The sequence below is a fragment of the Neofelis nebulosa genome, chromosome 2 (assembly GCF_028018385.1).
Source record: "Neofelis nebulosa isolate mNeoNeb1 chromosome 2, mNeoNeb1.pri, whole genome shotgun sequence".
NCBI classification, from domain to species: Eukaryota; Metazoa; Chordata; class Mammalia; order Carnivora; family Felidae; genus Neofelis; species Neofelis nebulosa.
The window spans coordinates 62,894,907-62,920,116 of record NC_080783.1 but is presented as its reverse complement, the minus strand read 5'-3'; the positions used below and the strand labels follow the sequence as shown (position 1 = coordinate 62,920,116).

Genomic DNA, 25,210 nt, shown 5'->3' with positions numbered 1-25,210 from the left:
TGTAATAATGATAATATATAAAGTTAGTAAATTAAGACAGGTCTGTTGCCTCATGCTCACTAGGCCCAGCCTGATTTGTTCTGGATTCTGCCCCTCTGAACCAGCAGATGCCCCGTGCCTGAGCTCCCATATGCAGTCCAGGAGCACGTGCACACATGTGAAAGCTTAAGAGAGAAGCACCAAGCAAGAAGAGGTCAGGCCTCAATTCATCATCTACCCTCTTGTCCGAATCTTTTGCCTGGCTGTGAGAGGGCCTGGGCATAGAACAATATATACTGGCTGCCATGGCAACTGTGTATGGAGAATTCATTTGTTATATTCAAATGGGGTAATCTGCAGGGACACCACTTTGTACATTTCTGTCATATCAATTGCCTTCCTCAGAATATGACTATGTAAGTGGCTTTAGTTTTCAAAGATCATCTTTGTCTATTTAGTTGGCTGGTTGTCATATATCACGTTCTCATAGTATCATCTTTTGGATTTTATTATCCCCTACCCCTTCCCTGAAAACATATTTTATCCGGACAGTGAGCTCTAGAATAACATTAATTTTTTTTTAATTTTTTTTTAACGTTTATTTTTGAGACAGAGAGAGACAGAGCATGAACGGGGGAGGGTCAGAGAGAGGGAGACACAGAATCTGAAACAGGCTCCAGGCTCTGAGCTGTCAGCACAGAGCCCGACACGGGGCTCGAACTCACGGACCACGAAATCATGACCTGAGCCGAAGTTGGCCGCTTAACCAACTGAGCCACCCAGGTGCCCCAACATTAATTTTTAAAATGCTGTTTTTCTTAGAACATGGAAAGTATTGTTTCTAGGGTGTCTGATTATATTCTTCTTCAGCTCTCTAAGATCTCCATGTCTTAAATCTCATTGCAATTTAATAATGGAAGTACAGTGACCAAGAAATCTTAGTTTCAGTTCATTTTCACCCCCTGACTGAAAAAGGCTGTATGTTCAGACATGGAGAACTGGAATTTCCAGGAATTTTCCAGGACTTTAAAAGAGGCCGCCCCTTGATGTGACCAGGCAGGCAGGTAGGCTTTTCAGGCCTGTGGCCACCTGGAGAATAAATGCTCTTCCTGATGAGGATATTGAACATCAGCACCTCAGGCATGGCCACGGCAGCCAGAAAGGGCTGGGCATGGCCTTGAAAGACGAGAAGGAGCCCAGAACTATGAACTAAGCCTCATGCAAATGCTCCCCTGACAGGTGCTTGCTTTTTCAGGGTGACCACAGACAGGTAATGAAGTTGCTCCGTGATACTGAATTATTCATACATCAGCAATACAATATGCTGACATTTATGCTTTTTGCAAGTTGTTTTGGCCCATGCCAAAGTTGGTAGTATGGGGAACCAGATATCCTTAGTCTTTTTTGTCCCTGAATGGGCCATCTGTGTCAGGCTGCTGGGTGGTTAGGTGTGTCCAGTGCCTATAATATGCTTATAGAAAAAGGGACTCCTAGGCTTCTAGAACTGGCCTTGACCTTTCTTTAGGTCAGTCCCCTGGTATTCAGTTGAAGAGCAGAGGCCCAGGAAGGAGTGACATGGCAGAACTGGAGGGAGAACCACACTTGAGAACTTGTCTCCCGTCATGTGTTGCTGCTGCCTGTGGCACTGTCTGCCAGTCCTGGGAACATAGACTTGGCTTCTCTGGCTGGGAGCAAAACAGTTTCTGGACACACACACACACACACACACACACACACAGCAGGAAGACCATGATGATCTACATAGCACCCTGATTATTTTGCTTTATCTGCAGTTTTTCAAGGCAAGCTTTAGGAGACTCACACAATAAACTTATGATCTGTTTAATATTGTTCTTATTATGTATATTGAGATTAAATTTATGTTACTTTTGCTCTTTCCTTGCTGAATGAGATGAAAGGACCAGTGAGAAGCTACTCTATAGAGCAATTTGAGAGGATAGAAAAATGTTATTAATAGCCCCCTTAAATCATCACAACTCTGAAAACAAAAGCAAATAAAAATGTCATTGCTGAAATTCATTACTAATTGTTAGCAGAAAGTAAACCAAAGGTCTCTTTCATGACAGACACCTATTATATTAGAAAGGTGTGGAGAGAAAACACACATAATAACATTTTGGAAAATTTGTGAATAAGTTTTCATCGAAATGAATATTAAAATTTAAAACTCCGTAACTCCTATTATCTCTCACCTAAATGAAATATAATAAGAATTTAGACCTTTAAGAAAAACATGGTCGGGGCGCCTGGGTGGCTCAGTTGGTTAAGCATCTGATTGGGCTCAGGTCATGAATCTGCAGTTCATGGGTTCAAGCCCCACATCGGGCTCTGTGCTGACAGCTCAGAGCCTGGAGTCTGCTTCAGATTCTGTGTGTCTCTCTCTCTCTGTAACCTCCCCTGCTCACCCTCTGTCTCTCTCTCTCTCAAAAGTGAATAAACATTAAAAAAAAAATTAAAAAAAAAAGAAAAGCATGGTATTCAGAAAAAATACCTAGTATGTGCTAAGGCATAAACTATATTTTCTCTTTTTCCCTTTTAGCATAAAATGTTCAGCAAAGAGAAACTGTTAATTTCAATATGAATCATGTGTTAAACTTAAAAGAAATGGTTTGGAGTTTAGTGCACATAAATGAGGCTGTAAAGTAAAATATTTATAAAACCAGATAAAATAATTAGCTTTTTAAAAAATTGTTTTATTTCATCGGAGATTTGTGTATAAGTTCAATAACTAAGCCAGGTTGGAGTGGGGGTGGGGAGGGAGACACCTGTGTCCAGTTTTTGCTTCTGTTTAAGGCCCTAGAAAGTCCTGGATAGGCCTGAATTTCATTGCAAGTGTTATACTTTAAAACTGTTCTCACCCACTGATATTGTGGCATGAATCAAGTTTATCATGTGAACGAACCAGGGTTGCAACAGGGCTCTGATGGGTTGGAACCTAGGACTGGTACTTTGGGTTGACCAGAGATGGTTAGCAAGCACTGCTTCAGACAGCAGCCTCTGGTGGGGTTCTAGAATGAGAGTCACTGGAGTGCTGGGCGTCAGAAGGAAGCTATAGGAACCCTGGGAGTGGAGAGGAATTTGCATCCTATGTACATGTACTGTCTGTGCTCAGAGAAAGCAAGGGAGAGTTTGAAGTGTGACAGTGACCCTATCCACCCTGGAGAGAGACAAGATGGAAGTAGGGAGTCTTGCGGCCCACCTGCCTCTCAGAGTGGGAGCATCTCTCCACTGTGACTGGAACTCTAGAGTTGCAAGTGACACAGTGTTCATTCTTCTTGGTGCAAGCCATTGGCTTCAGCTGGTGTCAGCAAAATAAACACAATCTGCCCCAACAGTGTGGAGGAAAAGTATGTCGTTCTGGACTTACTGAGAGATGGACGGTGTCCAACAGGGTGCTTCCTGAGGCATCTTATTCAGTAGTTTTGACAATTCTTATCTTTTGCTTTATGCCCTCTGTAGAGCCTAACACACCTGAAAGATAAAATCCACTGAACAAAAGGGCACCAAAGAGACATTCCTCTGAATTCTGCAATCTGGCTAGGTCAAATGAACATGCCAGTACAGAATCTACTTGCAAGTTGGAGCTTTGACTAGAATAGAGGCCTGTTGATTGTACTGCATGGGCCATTCTTTAATAACATGGAGGAAAGGTGATGGCTTATTGAGCAAGGAACATTTTATTGCTTGAAATTATGGCCATCTTAGCAAGTGCACATACTGTGATTGAATCAATATTCAACGGTGTTTTGGAAAATAGATGTGGTACATAAATGATTTTTCTGTTTTTCTTGGTTTGCAGCAAAATGCTCATTAAATTCTAGATGCATCCAGCTGCCACATTTCCTGAATGCTGAGGGCATAGGGAGGAAAGCAGGGATGGTGACACACCTCTGTGTTTGAATCTGATGGCTGGCAGAGTAGGTGGGAATGAAGGGCTGCAGGTGCCAACATTCAGGGGGTGGGGCGGGAGGCACGGTTGCCTTCTTACAGTTCTAAGGGGATTATTTATTTAATGCAGGTAAATGTAATTCCTTGTCATGCTTTTAAAATATTCATTTCACTGAACATTTGTACTGGTAGGACAATTGTCAGTGTGTACCTGCTTTCCTTTTTTGTACCAGGTACCCACAGTCCTTTTTCTGTAACCCACAGGTTGCCCTTTAAAACTTTGCTGGGGAGCTTTTCAATTTCACAGGACAGCTTCCTCTTAAGGGGCCCTGAACAGTTTAATTGTATGTTTTTGTGAAGCACAGGAAGTCACACAGCTCTTAAACTCTGACATTTAGTGAACAAAAGGCACCTACCCAGTAAGATCCTTTTGTTGTTTTTAAATCCACAGCTCAGTTTTGATCCTGCTGACAAAATGGCTGCTCTTAATCTCTTCACAGGTTCTAGAGCTATGAAGAAAGTTTGTAAGTTGGCTACCTTTATAAAATATCGCTGAATAGGCTTCTGTTGGCAAAAGTGGCCACTGTTAAAATAGGGCAGGAGATACTAAAATGAGGTTTCAGGGAAAAATTCCAGGGTTGAGTTAGCTTGGATCATCACCCAGCATTTAATTTAAATTTTCTCTCAGTAGAATTTTAATAGTGCACTTGCAATTCAACAAAGTATGTGCCTCCCTGAGACAGGGGCCAGGCTGAGGGGAGGCTCTGATGAAGGGGTTATAGTACCTTGTACTCCTATTACTGCTTTGGCTTTAGAGGATCAAAGAACTTTATTGCTGTTTTCCTTAGTCTCACAAGATTCCTAGGCTCTCTTCTTTACTTTCTACATCCAGTTGGTCAGAAATTACAGCAGATTCTATCTCCTAAAAGCCTCCTGTATCTGCCCCTGAATCTTCATCCTCATGACTTTTGCTTTTTGACCTTGCCTTTCTTGATTGCTTCAACACCTCCTAGCAGGTGTTCAGTTTCTGATGTCTTCCTATTCTGTCTGCTCTCCAGTCTGCTGCCCTGGTCTTTGTAGAATACGAATCTGAACAGAGACCTCTTGCCTAAAACTTGCCATAGCTTACCATTCCTATCTAATGACCTATTATGGTGTTGTAATACATGTGTGTATAGTAATAAAGCCCATACTCCTTAGCAGGGCACACCTGTCATTTCTGCTCCCCACCTTCCTTCCCCATCTCCCTGCCCTAGGATTCTGGCACCCTTTGTTCTAATAGTAGCTCAGTATTTAGATGATAGATGATAGATGCCCTTCCCTTTCTTGTCCACCTGCTGTAAACTCATTTGTTCCTTTAAAGTCATTGTAAATGTTACATCCTCTGAGAAGATTTCCCCGACTGTCTCCTCCTCACTCTATCTCAGGAGACGCCACCATTCCCTTTTTGTGCCACCACACTCCCTTAAGCACACCCCTGCTTCCACATGCCATACCCTTATTACTCATGTGTCCATTACTGGTGGTGACCTCTTTGAGGGCAGGGACTATATTGTATTCATGAATGAGTAATGGGTCATAAGCTGGACAGTCACAAACTATTTAGAACAAAGAGGTAAATTTCTTTTCAATAACTGAACTCAACTTTGTGCTTGAGCCCCCAGCCTGCCTAGAGAAGACAACTGGTTTTAATTCATTCTGTTAAACTTAGTCCAATGGAGTGACTTCTTTGGAAAGGGGCAGATTCTGTTTATATCCCATTTTCACAGTCTGGGTCAAAGCTTAATCATTTGGGTAAGGACTTAAATTTTTTAGAGCCTCTTCTTTTCTTCTTCCTCTTCCCTTCTCCCTGGGTGGCACCTGGATCTGGGTACAGGAGATGCTCAGATAAAGCTATAACATTGAGGACAGGGGCCTTGAATTGTGTGGTGAACCCTAAGTCCCCATACCATCTGGCTTTGGTATCTCTCCATGTCCTTGGTCCCTGATACTCCTTCCTATTATGAGGTCCTCACTTTTTTTGTCCTTCTCATTCAGCCTCTAGTCTTGTCCCTGTCTCCAAATGGAGCATAAAGTTCTGAATCTTCTGCAAGTCATGAGTGGGCTGTAGGGAACTATCAAAATCCCAGCCTTGGTCAGCCTCACCTTGCCCTGCTGCCATTTCTGCTCAACATGGACACCTCTTTGTTGTCATGAAGCCTTATAGATTGAAAGATTTATAGAGTGAAAGAGGGTCATGAGAAATTAAAGTTTTATTACAGTTGTTTCCTTATTTAACCCCTCAAGAGGGAGCAATGTCACTCTAACCTTGTTCTCTCAAGCTCTCTAAGCTCTATGCCACCAACTTTAGAAGGGCTTTTCTTTTTCTTAAGAACTTCCCTTATGTCACGTCCTATGTTGTTGCATGATCACCATTTGATTCTGTGGTCAGTTCTCCAGTATTTGTTCCTTGAAATGTAGAATCTAGTTTATGAAGTTCTAGAAAATTATTTTTGTCTGGTGAAAGAAAGCTGAGCTTTTAAGACTATTATACAAATCATGGTACTAAAAATGCATTCATTGCCCAAAAGGATATTAGGTTGAATATTGAATGTTATTTGCCCTTTCAGGGTCACACAAAACATAGAATCAAAAGAATGAGGAATCCTTTGGAAACCATTATTACCCTGGTACTCAACGTTAGGGCCATCAGAGTGATCGGTGTTGAATGACAAGTTACACCTGACATTGGTAGAGAGTAGATTCCAAGGGAACTTCAGTTGCAAACTGATGGGACTTTTGTCACCTTCAGTGCATTTCACTGTTTTCAGGGTGCCTCCTAAATCGTTCCTGATAGTAAGTTTGTTGTAATTTTAAAGACTGCTAATTCTGTATTAGATTTTTAGTCATACTGTTGCTTATGAGCAATTTAAATGGTAAAAAATGGGCAGATTCAGTTCCAGGTAATTTTGATTGTTAATGTGTATGCAAGGTATCTGCCATATATGTAGCAGGGAATGATACACACGTAAAATAAAAACATCTACTCACCCTTTATTAAAACATTGCAGATATTCATAATTAGAGTAAAATAGATCCTCACGTATTATTATCTTGATAAAGAGTTGTCTTCTTTTTTCTTTTTTAATATATGAAATTTATTGTCAAATTGGTTTTCATATAACACCCAGTGCTCATCCCAAAAGATGCCCTCTTCAATACCCATCACCTACCCTCCTCTCCCTCCCACCCCCCATCAACCCTCAGCTTGCTCTCAGTTTTTAAGAGTCTCTTATGCTTTGGCTCTCGCCCACTCTAACCTCTTTTTTTTTTTTTTCCTTCCCCTCCCCTATGGGTTTCTGTTAAGTTTCTCAGGATCCACATAAGAGTGAAAACATATGGTATCTGTCTTTCTCTGTATGGCTTATTTCACTTAGTAGCATCACACTCTCCAGTTCCATCCACGTTGGTACAAAGGGCCATATTTCATTCTTTCTCATTGCCACGTAGTACTCCATTGTGTACATAAACAACAATTTCTTTATCCATTCATCAGTTGATGGACATTTAGACTCTTTCCATAATTTGGCTATTGTTGAAAGTGCTGCTATAAACATTGGGTGCAAGTGCCCCTATGCATCAGTACTCCTGTATCCCTTGGGTAAATTCCTAGCAGTGCTACTGCTGGTTCATAAGGTAGGTCTATTTTTAATTTTTTGAGGAACCTCCACACTGTTTTCCAGAGTGGCTGCACCAGTTTGCATTCCCACCAACAGTGTAAGAGGGTTCCCATTTCTCCACATCCTCTCCAGCATCTATAGTCTCCTGATTTGTTCATTTTGGCCACTCTGACTGGCGTGAGGTGACACCTGAGTGTGGTTTTGATTTGTATTTCCCTGATGAGGAGCGACGTTGAGCATCTTTTCATGTGCCTGTTGGCCATCCGGATGTCTTCTTTAGAGAAGTGTCTATTCATGTTTTCTGCCCATTTCTTCACTGGATTATTTGTTTTTCGGGTGTGGAGTTTGGTGAGCTCTTTATAGATTTTGGATACTAGCCCTTTGTCTGATATGTCATTTGCAAATATCTTTTCCCATTCCATTGGTTGCCTTTTAGTTTTGTTGATTGTTTCCTTTGCTCTGCAGAAGCTTTTTATCTTCATGAGGTCCCAATAGTTCATTTTTGCTTTTAATTCCCTTGCCTTTGGGGATGTGTCAAGTAAGAAATTGCTATGGCTGAGGTCAGAGACGTCTTTTCCTGCTTTCTCCTCTAGGGTTTTGATGGTTTCCTGTCTCACATTCAGGTCCTTTATCCATTTTGAGTTTATTTTTGTGAATGGTGTGAGAAAGTGGTCTAGTTTCAATCTTCTGCATGTTGCTGTCCAGTTCTCCCAGCACCATTTGTTAAAGAGACTGTCTTTTTTCCATTGGATATTCTTTCCTGCTTTGTCAAAGATTAGTTGGCCATACGTCTGTGGGTCTAGTTCTGGGGTTTCTATTCTATTCCATTGGTCTATGTGTCTATTTTTGTGCCAATACCATGCTGTCTTGATGATGACAGCTTTGTAGTAGAGGCTCAAGTCTGGGATTGTGATGCCTCCTGCTTTGGTCTTCTTCTTCAAAATTACTTTGGCTATTTGGGGCCTTTTGTGGTTCCATATGAATTTTAGGATTGCTTGTTCTAGCTTCGTGAAGAATGCTGGTGCAATTTTGATTGGGATTGCATTGAATGTGTAGATAGCTTTGGGTAGTATTGACATTTTGACAATATTTATTCTTCCAATCCATGAGCACGGAATGTTTTTCCCTTTCTTTATATCTTCTTCGATTTCCTTCATAAGCTTTCTATAGTTTTCAGCATACAGATCTTTTACATCTTTGGTTAGATTAAGAGTTGTCTTCTTTTAGGAGAGGTGCTAATCTGTGCCCATTTATATTTCCTTGTTTACCAAAAGCCATTTGACTCAAGCAGCCACAACCCAGGGGACCCCTGTTCCCCCCCAATGTTCACTAGTTAAACCTTTCCCAAAATTTAGACAAAGTGCCCAGAGGAAACTTAGGTCTAAAGTGGGGTCTTAACCTTTGTAAGAGAAAGGATTGCTCTGAGAATCTGAAGAAAGCTCTGAATTTTCTCAGTAGAAAAAATGCAAGATGCATATACAACATGCATACCTACAATTTCAAGGTATTTCCATGTCCTGCTCACACCAATTAAGAACCTTTGATTTAAGACAGCATGTAGCAAGCCCAAACCTGTATATTGACCTCTACAGTTAGTAAAAATTATCCTTGAAAACCCTTACATTTCCATGAAAGTATAGTATGCCTGGTTCATGTGCTCTCAAATCTCAGTAATATATAATACATAACAAAGAGCAAATATGCAAGATTTACTTTTACAGTATTTTTAATTACAGAAAAAAAAGAAGGGCATAAAGTTGCTGAACACCCAGGGTTGAATATGAGAAGGTTAAATGCACATATGAGGCAACTCCATTCCATAAATTTGACATGCAATGGCAACTCTGGAAAGAGCTGCTTGGTTGGGCTTCTGATGCCTGCAGTGCTAGCCCTGGAGACAGGAAGGTTTGAATTGAGATTTATTTCCTCCCAGTAGCAATGGCATCCATCTTTACCTCTTCCCATCTTTTCTTATCTTTAAAATGCATATGTTTTTATTTTTTTTAAATAGGCAATATTCATGTAAAATTAAAAGTATCCAATAAGTCACCATGATTACTCATATGCCTTCTCTTTCAAATGTCTAAGTAACTTGTACTTTTATATTTCACTTGACAATCAACTTTTTAGACATGTACTTTGTGTAATCTAAATCTGAAGTTTAATTATTCTGACCTGGAGTTTTGTGATCTGTAAATTTACTACATCAGGTCAATAATTAGTGAGCTTTTCTTCTTAACGTCTTTTTCTTTTTCTTTTGTATGTGCTCTGCTGTCTCTCTCTCCTCGGCACTCCCTCTTGCAGTTGTGTAATGGGGGCTCAGTCACCGAGCTTGTCAAAGGTCTACTCAGGTGCGGCCAGCGGTTGGATGAAGCAATGATCTCATACATCTTATATGGGGCCCTCTTGGTAAGAATGTCCATCAAGCTGGGGATGACGTCAGAGGGGGCAATTTGTAATCTATCGGGATCACCATTGCATATTAACAAGTGGAAATGGCCCTATAATATACAAGGTGCATAACAGCAAGGAGGTGTAACCAAATGTGGACTTTGATTGGATTTTTCATAGTAGGGTAAAAATTGTCTTAAATAACCATTCAAATTTACCCTTTCTCTTTCCTGTTTGGTCGTGGTGGGATGCCATGCAGGGCCTTCAGCATTTGCACAATAACCGAATCATCCACCGTGATGTCAAGGGGAATAACATTCTTCTGACAACAGAAGGAGGAGTTAAGCTCGTTGACTTTGGTAATGACTGCTTGTCGTTTGTTTTCTTGATGTGTGCAGTTTAGCCCAAGGCGACAATTTATTGGAATCTCAGAAGACTGGGGCCTCTCTGCTATCCATAGGCTGAGGGACTTTTCCAGTCAAACACAGACTGGAGAGTGGGGGGGTTACCAGATGGATCACCCTAGGAGATGCTGTTTGTTAATCTATTTTCAGCTTTAGAAGCAGTTTTATTAAAGATAGAAAATAAAAGTGTTTTAAAAGAAAAATTTGATAGAAAAACTTTTTGGTTTTCTGGGAAGAATTTTGCATCTCAGGGCGATTGTCTATAATTTACATTTCGTCATTTCTTCTTTTGCATATGAAAAGAGAAAGCAGTTTGGTCTTTCAAATGACTTTTTCTAGCCTCAGGCACACTTATTCCCAGTGAGCAGAAGGTAAAATAGTCCTTTGGGTCTGGGAGCTAACATCCCTCTAAATTGTGATTATTGCTGCTACATGTGAGGCTGGTTGAACTGGAAACATTAAGAGGAAATGGAAATGTGAGAGGAAATGCAGAGCAATATCACCTAAGGCCAGAGACCTATTAAAATCTCCTTGCAACACTCATGTATTGATAGTCACAAACCATCAAACCATTTGGTTTTCCTTTTTAAGTTTATTGAATGGTTTAATCTTCTAAATGTGTTCAACAACAGTTAGTACTTCAGGATGATTATTACAAATAATGAGAAAACATTTACAGAAGCACTTTTTAAAATGTTCTTTATCAAAGTCAACAAAGTAGGAGAAAAGATTGATGATTTTGAATATGCATTATATTTTTGTTAAGTAGGAATTCAGTGTTAAAATGTGAATGATTAGCTCAGAAGAAATTTCTCAAAAATAAATGGAGTTACTTTAGGTGTATTGATCTATCTACTAAAAGAACAACAAGCAAAGAAAAACAGCAAAGGGGCACTTTGTTCAAGTCTTATGCTCCTCTTTCTGAATAAGGAATGGTGTAACCTTATGAATGTCCTATGGATAACATCAGAGATGCATTTTACACATAATCCCAAGGGCAGTGGATGTATTGTGAGGGAAAGAGCCTAGAAGGATGAGGATGGGGATTAATGCTGATTTATCTGCTTACCAGTTTTGTGATTTGAAATGAGTCTCCTATCTTGCCAAGAGAAGGTTCCTAAACTTCCAGTTGCTGGAAAAGGAATTTCTAGCAATTAAAAACAGAAAAGTTTAGTTTTTTCTTTAAAGCAAAATCACAGTAGAGAACTTGGCAAAATAACAAATTATCCATGGTCAATAGAGTTTAGAGAGCCCTCTTTTGACTTCTAATAAAGAGAATGCAAGCATCCAGTACAACAACCACCCATCCAGAGCAAGGCATGGGTCCTTGGCAAATCTGTGCCTGATTCAGGTTTTTAAGTTCTCATCACCAACAAGCATTAATGGCAATGTTTGTCATTATGTTAAGGGCTGCATTAGATTTCTTTTATTTTTTAATTAAAGATTTTTTTATTTTTTATGTTTTTTAAGCTTATTTATTTATTTTGAGAGAGAAAGAGAGAGAGCATGAGTCAGAGAGGGGCAGAGAGAGAGGGAGAGAGAGAGAATCCCAAGCAGACTCCATGCTGACAGGCTTGACCTCATGAACTATGAGATCGTGACCTGAGCTGAAACCAAGAGTTGGATGCTTAACTAACTGAGCCACCCAGGCACCCCTACATTAGATTTCTGCTTGGTATAAAAGAATACCTTATATTTGTAAAATACTGTACAATTTATAAAATATTTCACATTTATTTTTGTATTTGATCTTTAAGAAGAACCCTTATGGAAGCGCCTCGGTAACTCAGTTGGTTAAGCGTCTGACTCTTGACTTCAGCTCAGGTCATGATCTCACGATTCATGAGTTTGAGCCCCACATTGGGCTCAGTACTGGCAGTGTGGAGCCTGCCGGGGATTCTGTCTCCTTGTCGCTGTCCCTCCCCTGCTTGCTCTCTGTCTTTCTCTCAAATAAAAACAAACTTTAAAAATTTATTTAAAAAAGAAGAAGAAGAAGAACCCTGGCATTAGGTGTGACAGGTATCATTATATCCAGTTTGAGGATAAGAAAATTGAGGCTCAGAGTGAGGGAGTCTGTTTGAGGTCATACAATTAGGAAAAGGCATAATTGGGATGGAAAACAAGTCTTCTGACTACTAATCCAACACATCTGTGCTTCTACTTCACTCCCTTTTGTATAGAGTAGAGAGCTGTCTGAAGACTAAAATAGATAAAATACATTGGAATTACATTAAAATTCAGGTCCTCAGCACTGAGTCCTAGATAATAATATTATTAGTCAACTTTTTTTTCCATTTGACATGGTTGTCTTGCCAGGTTTCCAGGCTTCTAGGTAAGATAAGGGACTAAAAAGTTTTTATGTCTATACTGATACTCTATTATAGATAATACATGCCAATTTTCTTCCTCTGTAAAAAGAAGCACCACTTTAAGAAAGAAATCACCTGGAATATTTTGGAAATGTAATAGGAAGATATTTTGGGTTTAGTTCTTGATATTTTCTTTTGATTCCAATTTTGCAGCACTATAGATAGGAACATTCATTAGGAAAACAAACTATTCTAGTGGTTTGGGTAGAGTGGTAAATGCTTCCACACGATGGTTGGCAAAGTACGGTGTCTCAGCTGAATCTGATCTGCCTCCTGTTGTATGACATGTGAGAGAAGAATGACTTATACATTTTTAAATGAGGGAAAAAAATGAAAAGAATATTTTATGACTTGTGAAAATTATATGCATCCATAAATAAATTTTTATGGCAACACAGCTGTACTTATTTGTTTCTGTGTTGTCTGTGGCTGCTTTTTGCTCTCCACAGGCAGGGTTGAGTAGTTCTGACGGAGACCATGTGGCTCGCAAAACCTATCGACTCTCTGACCATTTATGGAAAAAGTTTGCCAGCCTCTGGTCTAGGATCATCCTCTGCTCACTGATGAATTACGATACCCTTATCTTATAGGTGTCTCAGCTCAGCTCACCAGTACACGTCTACGGAGAAACACATCTGTTGGCACCCCGTTCTGGATGGCCCCTGAGGTAATCAGAAGGCACTTATTTGTGTTTGTTGAGTACCTTGATACTGTGCCTTTTTATGGGAAAGTCATATACTTCACAAAATTTTCAGAACTGTAAATTCTGCTTTGGTCAGTGATAATGATGACACATAATCTCAAAAACGCAGGATTTAGTCACAGCTAACCCATAGGGTACCTTCATGCAATTAGAAAAAGGTATTCCCCCCAGAAGATGCAGCCCTTTCCAAGGGTCATGGCTTGGCAAGTTTACCCAGCCTTTGTGTAAATTAGAAAAAGTTGCCTTCCCTGGATAGATGCAGCCCCACAAACACGTGGCTTATTGATAAAGAGAAAGATTTCAGCTCCAAATGGATTACAGCAGCATATACAGAAGAAGTCCTGGTTGTTTTTTGCTACCAGGTACATAGCAACTTCTCTTGTGTACTTTTTTTGGCTCTCTAGCAAAACCTGGGATTTGATCCTAATTTGGTTCTGGCATCATCACAGAACCCTCTGTGAGATGATGCATGTAGAAGTTTGGGGAATTTTCCAACTAGATAAGGCATACCCTGAAATACTGATACAGTTTTGCTTGCCAGGTCAGCATTTAATTCCACCATACTGAGGCCTGTGCCCTGAGCCAGTCTCTGGGATTAAGCAAATGGGTGCTTTTAATAAGAGGACTCAGGCAGTCATCTCGTTAGAGGTCTTTCTATCTATTCTGTCCCCATGGCTGTCTTTCCTCTGTGTGACTGTACGGGAGGTCTCCTAACACAGTAATCAGTTCACATCAATATGCTCATAGTTTTTCCGTGGCTCGCCATTGTCTATGGTCCTCTCTTTTATACTTGGGTAATGGACAGGCTCATTTTAGAGAAAAAGAAAACGCCTGCAGATTCCAGGGTTTACTTAAATCTTAAATGTTTCTTAAGTAGGATTTAAAAAACATGAAACTAGATATAAACTCCTTACTGCTTATATTTATAGAGCTATGAACCTAAAAGGAAAAAATGTGTTATAAAAAAACTACAAAGCCAATATCATTCAAATAAGTACCTTTAATTTAATGAGACAAATGACACTGTTTTGTGAAACTCAGTTGTCCTTTGCAGTGTAAGTATGTTTCAGAGTGTGACAGTACAAATTACTTTGAGTTATTTTGTCCTACTTAGTACTGTACCATGTGGTGACCCACCACTTTACTCTATTTCAGCTAGGGTGATCTTTGTTCAAACAGCATCTCCTTTGGTCTCTAACTGGTACATGTCTCTTGGCTTATGCCAACTTAATAATAAACATAAATACAGGCACTGAAATTGTGAGGCAAATGGTCATCCATATTTGGAATATGTTTTTATCACTGTTCTCTGATTTTATTACTAATAAAGTCATCACTGCAGCAGAAACAAAAACATAAGAATTTTCATAGGGACCTTGTGAACCCTACTTTGAGTAACACTGCAGGACAGAGTCAAAACTCCTTTGGATGGTAAACAAAGCCCTTCATATTCCAGCCCCTGTCTACCTGTCCAGTCTCGTCTCAGGTTACTGTTCCCCAATTTACTTGTTCTTAAGCCACAACAGTAGTGAACAGGTTCTTCCCAAATCCATCTTGACCCTTCTACGCATTGCTATATCTTCTGGAGTAGGCCTCAGACCCCTGAAACATTCCTTCTCAGTCTTCAAGTCTCAGCTCAAATGCATCTCTATCCCCTAAGAAACCTTCCCTAATGCATGGCTGACACTGAGGCTCCTATCCCTAAGTTTCCACTGCAACCTTTTAGTCTCCATTAGTACACCATGATCATCCCATTGTAATTGTTGGTAGGGTCTTAGGATGTCTAGCTCTCAGCATGGTGCTTGATACAGAGTAGGTGCTCATAAGCCTCTATTGGATGAATGAATCCATTGGTTAAAAAAAGCCAAAGGAGAAGATGAAATTGGAGGGTAGTTTGAGGAGGCTTTACAACTAGTATTAAAAAATTTCTCTGTAGATTTTGATTGATCTGTTATTGAAGGAAAGCATAACTGAGGCCACTCAACTCACATTTAGGGTGGCATAACACAGAAGATGTTGTTCTTGTTCTAACAGCAAGCTGGTGTTCTTAGAATCACACAATGTAAATAAGAGAAGCCTGCCTTTGGCTTCATACGTTTCTTATGAGGTGTTTGTGGCTTCTCAGTTTTAGCCACGTTGAATAAAATATGTGGACTGTTTCTGTAAGGGGCAGTTTTGTGGTCTGTGGTGAGCTTCTGTTGCCCAGATTGTCTGGAGCTGGTTGTGTTATCAGCAGGGAAAAGCCAGTGTCCCATCTTACCTGCTGTAGTGGTCAAGTTGAGGAGTACGCAGATTGCGGTGTGGAAACCTCGACAGTGCCTTTCAGGAGCAAGTGCCCAATTGCTCGTGCATGCCTCAAAGACTCTCTCAGGATGTGTGCTGGTGCCCAGTATGCTCTGAGTTCTAGGCTGCAGTTCTTGGGATTCAAGCCTGCACAATCCTCACATTTTTATTTTCTTATTTTTTTTTAGAAGTATATTTATTTATTTTGATTGACAGAAAGAGTGAGCAGAGAAGGGCAGACAGAGAGGGAGAGAGAGAATCCTAAGCAGGCTCTGTACTGTCATTGCGGAGTGTGACGTGGAGCCTGGTCTCACGTGACATGGGGCTCAAAATCACAAATCATCAGATCATGACCTGAGCCAAAACCAAGAGTCGGAGGCTTAACCAAATGAGCCACCTAGGCAACCCCTATCACATTTTTTTTTTTTTTCTAAATGGAGAATTACTTTTTCCAACAAGGCTTCTTTTTGCTTCCTATTTCTCCCTAAATATGTCCACAGGAACAGTCTTCCATTAGTCAGTTAAATTCCACAAATGTGTGCTCTCCCTAGTGAGCAAGGCTTTGGGTCAAGAGCAGTCCTTGGAAGTATAATCAGTAGTGGTTGAAATGAACATTGTCTTCAAGTGATGGCCTGCATAGCATATTGATCTTAATATACATTTACTTCTCTAGTGTGAATAAGTGGTGTTTAGATTAAATATGGCGGGGCGCCTGGGTGGCTCAGTCGGTTAAGCGTCCAACTTCAGCTCAGGTCACGATCTCACGGTCCGTGAGTTTGAGCCCCGCGTCGGGCTCTGGGCTGATGGCTCGGAGCCTGGAGCCTGCTTCCGATTCTGTGTCTCCCTCTCTCTCTGCCCCTCCCCCGTTCATGCTCTGTCTCTCTCTGTCTCAAAAATAAATAAAACGTTAAAAAAAATTTAGATTAAATATGGCAACAATGTATGCAATGCCAATACCAGGGGAATGAAATCATTGCAGGTGACCAGTGCTTTTATTTTGAAAATGCAGCTGAAAGATCCTTGATCCTGTTTAATTCTGAGAAATGGAACTGACTTATTCTTTTCCCAATTTTGTTTCCATTTTTATTTCACCAGCTTGAGTAACTTCAATATTTAATTCTAATAGGCTGTACTACAAACCAGGTAGCTAAATGGAATGTGACCATACCACAACCAAATGTTGATGAGCAGTCCAAATGCATAGTTCACTGGGACAGCTCAAAGTTGTAGTGTGAACTGACTCTTATGTTGTCAACACTCTCCACTTATTTCCTCTCACTGTCTCATTTGGATACTACTAAATTTGAAAAATACTGGGTAAAAGCAGTATCAACTCAGCCATATAGAATAAGAAAAATTCTAGGGAGTGCTCTTAGGGTGATAGTACTTAGAAGCAATGCTCCTGGGGAAATACTGCCTAGCATAGTAAAAGGGTTAATCTGAAAGTCAAGATCAAAAAAATAAATCAATAAAAGTCAAGATCAGTACAGTTTTGTATAAACTGAGTATATTGGTAATGTACTACGACCCAGGGAAGGCAAGAGGTAGGTGGTTGCAGAGTGTGTTGGTTCAGCAGCTCAGTAAAGCCATCAAAATCCAGGCTGTGACTGCTGCAAGCTGCATGGCTTCACTGTTGGGGACTGTCTTGGGGGCAGTTGTGACAACATTGCCTGTGAGTATCTGAGGGACAGTAGTAGCTCCAGCATTCCAGTAGCCACCAGTGAAAGTACCCTTGGTACAAATAGACACCCCCTTTACTTCCATGAGGCTGATCATGTGGTCAGCCAAGAAGTTAAAGAGGGTTCTTCTCCTGTCCTGGAGTCAAAGACTGTCCACTCCATACTAGTTTTCTAGGACTGCCATAACAAAGTAGTACCAACTTGGCTTAAAACAACAGAAAATTATTATCTCCTCGTTCTGGAGGCTAGAAGTCCAAAATCAGGGTGTCAGCAGGGCTGTGCTCCCTCTGAAGCCTCCAAGATCCTTTCTGGCTTCTTCTTAGCTCCTAGCAATTTGCTGGCAATCTTTGGTATTCTTTAGCCTGTGGCTGCATAACTCTAATATCTGCCTTTGTAGTCACATGGCACTCTCTTTGTCTGTCTCTGCCTTAACATGGCCATCTTCTTATAAGGTCGCCAGTCATATTGTATTAGGGAAGGTCGCCAGTGATATTGTATTAGGGGCTCACCCTACTCCAGAATGACCTCATCTTAACTAATTACATCTGTAGCAACTATTTTCAAGTAAGTTTTCATTCTGAGGTTCTGAGGGCTAGCACTTTAAAATGTTTTTTTTGGAAACACAATTCAACCCATAACAGCCCTCCAAATACTTAGCACCCCTGCTTTGTAGTAAGTAATTCAAGTTTCCAGGGGAATCAGTCAGTTATTTGGAACCCACAGGTCAGGTTTGCATGTTACAGGTATTAGCTTAGAGAGTTCAGCTTTGACTGTCTACACATGCACGCATGAGTGTGCACACACATACATGCTGTTCTCTCTCAGCCTCAGGTGTTTAAGGCAAACATCGTTCTTACTGGATGTACTAAGCATAACATATTGCCTTCCCACATGGGGGCTTAATACCCTCAGAATTTTGTTCTGTCCTACCTGATCTCTGGCCAAGAATTTTATCTCCTGAGATGTTTGGCTCTGGTGACCTCCCTCAACCCTCTGTATACGTTGAGCCTCTGGTCTCCCTGACTCTTACTTTAGCCTATATCTTAGACATGTATATTTTTTTAATGCAGTCTTCCCTTTAGCTATGTTTATTGTCTCTTTTCTCCTCTACTGTCTCCTGACAGCCAATTTCTTATAATAAATAATATGCATAATAGTGTTGCACATTTGCATAGAACTTTCACAGATATATTTTTTTTAATGTTTATTTATTTTTGAGAGAGAGAGACAGAGTGTGAGTGGGGGAGGGCAGAGAGAGAGAGGGAGACACAGAATTCGAAGCAGGCTCCAGGCTCTGAGCTGTCAGCACAGAGCCTGACGCACAGCTCGAACTTGTGAACTTTGAGATCATGACCAGAGCTGAAGTCGGACGTCTAACTGACTGGGCCACCCAGGTGCCCCTACAAATATATTTTTTTAGTGCTCACACCTACCTGTGAGGATGCCAGTTAGGCATGATTATATTGCCTTTATATGTAAGAATCCAAGCCTCTGCCAGGCTGTGTTCCCAGGGACACTGAGTAGGTAAGTTAGTAACAGTGACCAGAATCTATCTGTATGTTTGACTCACTGAACTGGAACCCATGCCCATTGTCAGGATTGGTATTGCTCAGCTAGTGTTTGCATCATATACTTGCCTGGTAATATCCTGGGCTATAGCAAAAAGGGACACAAGCCTACTTTATGTTTATTTATGATGATGGTGGAGGGGGGCAGTTGGGGGAACTGATCCTCCGTCTTCCTTTCCCACCATCACACATAGCAAAGAATTAAACTGAATGTTGTAAATGACTGAAACTAAAGAAAAAGGACCAAAGTTGTCATTATTGTTTTTATGGGGGACATTTGTGGACTGTGTTAAAATTATGCCTTATAGTAACTGGTATGCATTGGTGTGGCCGTGCTGATTAGGAAATTTTTGAAAGACTTCCATTCTGGATGGTAAGTGGTTGGCATCCAGGGCCCCTTGAGTGCTCCTCGGCCACCAGAGGTGCCTGTCTCTTTCCCTGGGAGCCCAGATCTCCTAATGGTCTAACACCTGCAGGTAATGTCTGGCAAGCAGGGGACCTCAAGGAAGAGCTCCAGCTGAATGTCAGACAGTTTGAATATTGTACCTGCTAAACATGCGTATGGTGGGAAGGAAACTTTCACTTGCTGAGGACCCATCAATGTATCAGGAACTAGGATAGAGATATTTAACACATTATTTTATTTGATTCTATATTAGACATTATTTTCTCCATTTTACCACTGAGGATAGTGAGACTCAAAGAAGTATATAGGAGATGTCAGGCCCAAATTCACATACCTAGTAAGTAGAGGAATGGTTTGGCTTTTCCGAGAGCATGGGCCGGCAAGTCCCATTTGACAGATGAGGAAACTAAGGCAGGGAGAGGCTATTCTCTGTGATAGTTCAGATAGTTCAGTTTTGGTTCTAGAATTCAGGTTTCCTAGCCCACCAGCCTTGTACTCTTTCACTTTAATGTATTCACACAGAGTGTTCAGTGTGGAAAATGTGTGCTGAGACAGCTCAAACAACAAAGACCTGCAGAGATATAGCGGAAGAATACTCTGAAACTGGAGTGTGAGACACATCATTTTAAAAGACATATGTGAAGGACCTATCACCTGTAATTTGTAGTTGACTACACTTTGTAGTCCTACCAGTGAGAGAAGCAACCCATATATTAAGGATTCAGTTTACTTGGCATCTTACTAAAACCGCTAAAGGTCTGTTTCTGTATCAGAAAGCAGACTTGTGGATAATGTAAACATTTGCTTCTTTTTTAGAAAAAAAATTTTTTTTTTTTTGTTTTTACTTCCATCTGCTCATTGTTGCAAACAAGAGCTAATCAGCTGAGCAGAGAAACAGATGTGCTGTGACGGCTCCAAAACTGGGTCTTTTTCTCTGCTTGGAAAAGGGTCGTTGGCAGGGGATGGTTGCCATAACGACAAGCTTACACCAATGCAGAAATATCACAGGCTTTTTGCAACCACTCTTGCCTTCATTAATTATGCCTTTCCTAGCTAAATGATACGATAATGCTATTTCCTTTGGCATGCCAAGACGAGAGATGACGAATGAGATATTTTGTGTCGAAGGGCTCAGAAAGCCATAAAACACTATAGAACTAAAATGTTATTATTGTCGTTATTATCATTTTTTTGTTCCCTAAGCTCTAGCTAATGGGTTTGGTCCCCAGATAAGTGTTAGCATTTATTGAGTGCTTACTAGTCACCAGGTACTAAGTGCATTATTTTTTATTTTTTTAAGGAAATGATTTATTTATTTTTTTATTGACGTATAGTTGACACACAATGTTATATTAATTTTAGGAGTACAATATAGTGATTCAACAACTCTATATGTTATGCTATGCTCACCACAGTCACTATGCTACCATCTGTCACCATACAATGCTATTAAAATACCATTGATTATATTCTCTATGCTATACCTTTCATTCCAATGACTTATTCATTCTATAGCTGGAACCTGTACCTCCCATTCCCCTTCACCCATTTTGCTCATTGCCCTATCCCTCTCCTCTCTGGGAACCACCAGTTTGTTGTTTGTATTTATGGCTTTGTGTATGCTTTGTTCTTTTGTATTTTTTTTAAGTTTATTTATTTTGAGAGAGAGTAGGTGAAGGGCAGAGAGAGGGAGGGAGAGAATCCCAAGCAGGCTCTGTGCTGTGCTAAACCAACTGAGCCACCCAGGCGCCCTTGTTCTTTTGTATTTTAGATTCCACCTGTAACTGAAATCATATGGTATTTGTCTTTATTTGTCTGACTTATTTCATTTAGCATAATACCCTCTGGGTCCGTTCATGTTGTCACAAATGGCAAGAGCTCATTCTTTTCTATGGCCATGTAATACTCCATTGTCTGTAAATACCACATCTTCTTTATCCATTCATCTATAGATAGACTTTTAGGTTGCTTCATATCTTGGCTGTTGTAAATAATGCTGCAATAAACATAAGAGTGTAGATATCTTTTGTTACTAAGTGCTTTATATGAATTAGTTCATTTATAATCCTCACAACAACTCCATAAAGTACGTGCTATTACCATGCAATGTTTTAGATGAAATAAATGAGTTACAGAAAGTACTATTCTTGTTCTTGAGCAGGGTATTATGTGATGCCACCAGGACCTGAACCCAGCTATTTAGCTCCAGAATTATTCCTCTTAACCACTATCCTAGAGCAAACTGTTTAATTGTGACCACCAGCATACCAGATAAGATATAAATCTTTTCAATTTTAAATTATTTATATAAGAATTATCCTTTCTAATATGTTGAGAAAAATGTAATATTTCAACATGACACTAGAAGCCAATATGCTTAATGCCCTAGGGAAGGATCTGGGGAAAAAAATGACAAAGTTCTTCAGAACAGAATTTAGGATATTTGGATTTTACGTTTATGTCTGCCACTCATTTTAAAAAACTGTGGTTCAGTTATTTTAATATGGCTTCAGTTTGGGTAAAAAAGTTAAGAGCACAAATTTTGGAGTCACATAGACCTGGGAGCAAATGATAGATACCTACTTACCTCCAGCAAATTACTATTTATGATTAGTAAGATGGGAAGTTAAAAAAGGTAAAATGAGAAAGGGAAAAGAAAACAGTATCAAAGGACAAAATTAAATGATGTACTGAACATGTTTTGTGCAGTTCCTGGCATGTTAAGTGCTTTAAAAAATGATGGCACATACTGCCTGAACACCACTCCTCCCTAAACTTGATCTCATCTGTAAGAAGAAAGGATTGTCTTGGGTAGTTTCTGCTTCCAGGTCTCTTCTGTTTTTCAGAGAACATTTACATTTTACAGAGGGAAAGGTGTCTTCTAGCTCACATGTTCCATGGCTCTGGTGTTCCTCTGATAATGAAGATATGATCTCTCTCAGTAAGGGTGAAGTGATGAAAAAAGGCCATTTTTACTGGACTCGGTTTTAAATGGCTGGGGATTATTGGGATCCCATGTGCCAGTCACATCACTGTAAGAAATGCAGGCCTTGGTTGGTCAGGAGTTTCAACTGAGGTGTTTAGAACCCAGATCACTGGCCGGTAGACCTGTGTGTCTTCCCCCAAAACATTCATTCCAGAGATTCTGTAGCCTTGTCTTCCCTGATTCCCTTCAGACTCCCATGTCAGCTTCTAAGAAACAGAGGGATTCCCTTCCTTCTTGTTCTGGGCTGACCCTGCCTGTATTCCCACAGTGGTTCTGCCTTAAAGAACCCTGAAGCACAGCCTAGATACTTGGGGCTCTGGGGAGTGAAGGGCCCAGGGCAAGGGTGAAATGACTAAGTGCGGCCCTGGCCTTAACCTCAGTTCCACCAATAGATACCTTCTCAGCTGGAGCTCTGTGGGGAAGTTGAGTCATGTGTCATATGTCAGTGCAGAGGTGGGGGGCTGGTCCTGGAGGTGGTGGTGACATATCATCTTCCTCCTGGAGGGTCTAAATATAGGACTCCTTCTGAGAGCTTCAGCTTCCAGACGTGCAGAAGCATGTGAGGCCCAGAGCAGAGGCCTCATATCCCCTCCACCCCACCTTCCCCTGCTCAGTACTGAGGAAGAAACATCAAAATATTGGCCTCTGTGAACATTTGGAGCTCTGCAGGCTGTCCTACCCCTTTCTGGGGAGGTAAGAAGGCTCAAACTGTTCTCATAGGGGGCAGAAGTGTTTGCTGAAGGAATGTCACAGCCGGCCTCAGCTCTTCCTGAGCTCTGAGTCCCAAATTACCCGGTGGCTACCCTCCTATCAATGCCTCCACTGCCCTGCCCAGGGCCCAGGGGCTCAGCCCCATGAAGGGGAATTCATGCCTAGGCCAAACTCTGCATTTTGTCTTTTGCCTGATGGTCACTGAGCTGTCAGAAGGAAGCAAAGGCAGGCTGGTCCCATTCAGCATTAGGATTGGGATCCTAGAGGAGCCTTGGGGTAGGGCGAGGCAGGATCGGGTGGAGGGTGGGAAGACTAGTATTTGTGGTGCTCTGTTATGTCCCAGGTTTTTTCCGCCCTGTCTATAGTTTTAGAAAGTTAAAGGAAATCACTCTCTGGTAGGAATGTTTGACATTCCCAAGGGCATCCTGGTTTGCATGGTGATATCAGCCTGTGAGATAACAAAATCCAGAGACTACTTGCAAATAAAGAGATATGCCTTTATGAATGTTAGAGCATTCAGATATTCTGTTCGATTTGCTTCAAATCAAATAAAATTTGTGGGCTCATGCTTCAGTTCTATTACTTACTAGCTGTGTGACTTTGGGCAAGTTTCTTCACCTTTCTCAATCTGTTTCCTCACTGACCTAACAAGCAGTACAATGAACTGAATTGTAGAACTGCTGCTCTTTATTTCCTTAACTGTACTGTGGCAGAAATGGAGCACTAGCTGGCAAAGGAAAGGGGCAGCAAGGAAGCAAGAGGTGGCAGTAAATCTACCCGTGTGAGTGGGAGGTGTGCTTACACGTTCACAGTATGGAAGTTACTGTGGCTATGGCTATCTGAAATGGCTTTGGCAATGACCCAGTGTTTTCTGTTTAGTAAGAATTCTCAGGAGATGCCTCAGTCGGGAAGTTAGTGGGGGAACCATGGAGCTTGCTCCTGGTGTGGCCACAAACCAGCTGTGTAACAGTAGGTCTCCCTACTCTGGGACCTCAGTTTCCAAGGCGGCTGAATGAATCCTAAGATCCCTTCTAAGCATCCATCCATCCAGCAGGGGAAGCTGCTGGAACAAAGGAGGGCAGTGGGGTTATCCTGGGTTTCCAAGCAAATGTACTCCTTTAGAGCATTTTTTCTTTTTTTAAATAAACAACAGACATTTATTTCTCACAGTTCTAGAGGCTGGAAGTCCAAGATCAGCATGTTAACATATTCAGTATCTGGTAGGGCCTGCTAGCCTCCTGGTTTATAGATGCCATCTTCTTGCTGTGTCCTCACATGGATTCAGAACCTTTTGAGTACTGAAGACACATACAAAAATTGGGGCACACTGATTTAGCTTTCATAAAGGAGTTCTGTGAACATCGGTCCTGAGTTTGAATATGGGGCTTATCACATAATTAGGAATAAGTGACACATTTCTGGGGTTTTGGGGAATTAAATTTCTTTTTTTTTAACATTTATTTATTTTTGAGAGACAGAGACAGAGCGTGAGTGGGGGAGGGGCAGAGAGAGAGGGAGACACAGAATCTGAAGCAGGCTCCAGGTTCCGAGCTGTCAGCACAGAGCCTGTTGCGGGACTCGAACTCACGAAACGTGAGATCATGACCTGAGCCGAAGTCAGATGCTTAACCGACTGAGCCACCCAGGCACCCCTTGGTTTTGGGCAATTTAAATGCAAAAATTGTTGTGTGCTGGCATAAAACCCAGAACCAGTCCCCCTCTATCCTCTACTACCATGGTGGGAAGTTAGTGTTGTACAGGCATTAATTTGAACCTTGTTTTATTTCTCTAAAGGTATAAGCTGAATTTAATAATCCTGAGCAAAGTCTTGTAGAACATCATATTTTAATTAAAGACCTTCCTGAATTTTGTAAGGACAGTATAATTTAACTTATTTTTGGCAATTTCTCAGTGTACAAAATATAGATTTAATGCTAGCTTTGAGTTTTATAAAAGAACCAAAAAAAAAAAAAAGCAACCTCATCAATTTCAATTCTTCTAGTCCACCTCCTTTTTGGAAAAAAAATTTAAGCAAATCTCAAATATATCCTCCATTGAAGTTATATTTCATCAAGGGAAGAGACTTCATTTGTTTATTTAGTATCTCAGCTTGTAACACTTTAAGATTTTTATTTGTAAAGCTGATGAATAATATTTGCCACT

At 40.8% G+C, this 25,210-nt stretch overlaps 1 protein-coding gene across 1 annotated transcript in view; it reads left to right on the top strand.

The window, feature by feature from the left end:
• The window catches only part of MYO3B (myosin IIIB), a 407,802-nt gene that overhangs the window by 21,040 nt on the left and 361,552 nt on the right, over nt 1-25,210 (top strand). Inside the window, exons 4-6 of the mRNA XM_058714463.1 lie at nt 9,852-9,956; nt 10,198-10,297; nt 13,302-13,378. Of these exons, the coding sequence (XP_058570446.1) occupies nt 9,852-9,956; nt 10,198-10,297; nt 13,302-13,378 (282 nt within the window). The remainder of the gene's footprint in view (nt 1-9,851; nt 9,957-10,197; nt 10,298-13,301; nt 13,379-25,210) is intronic.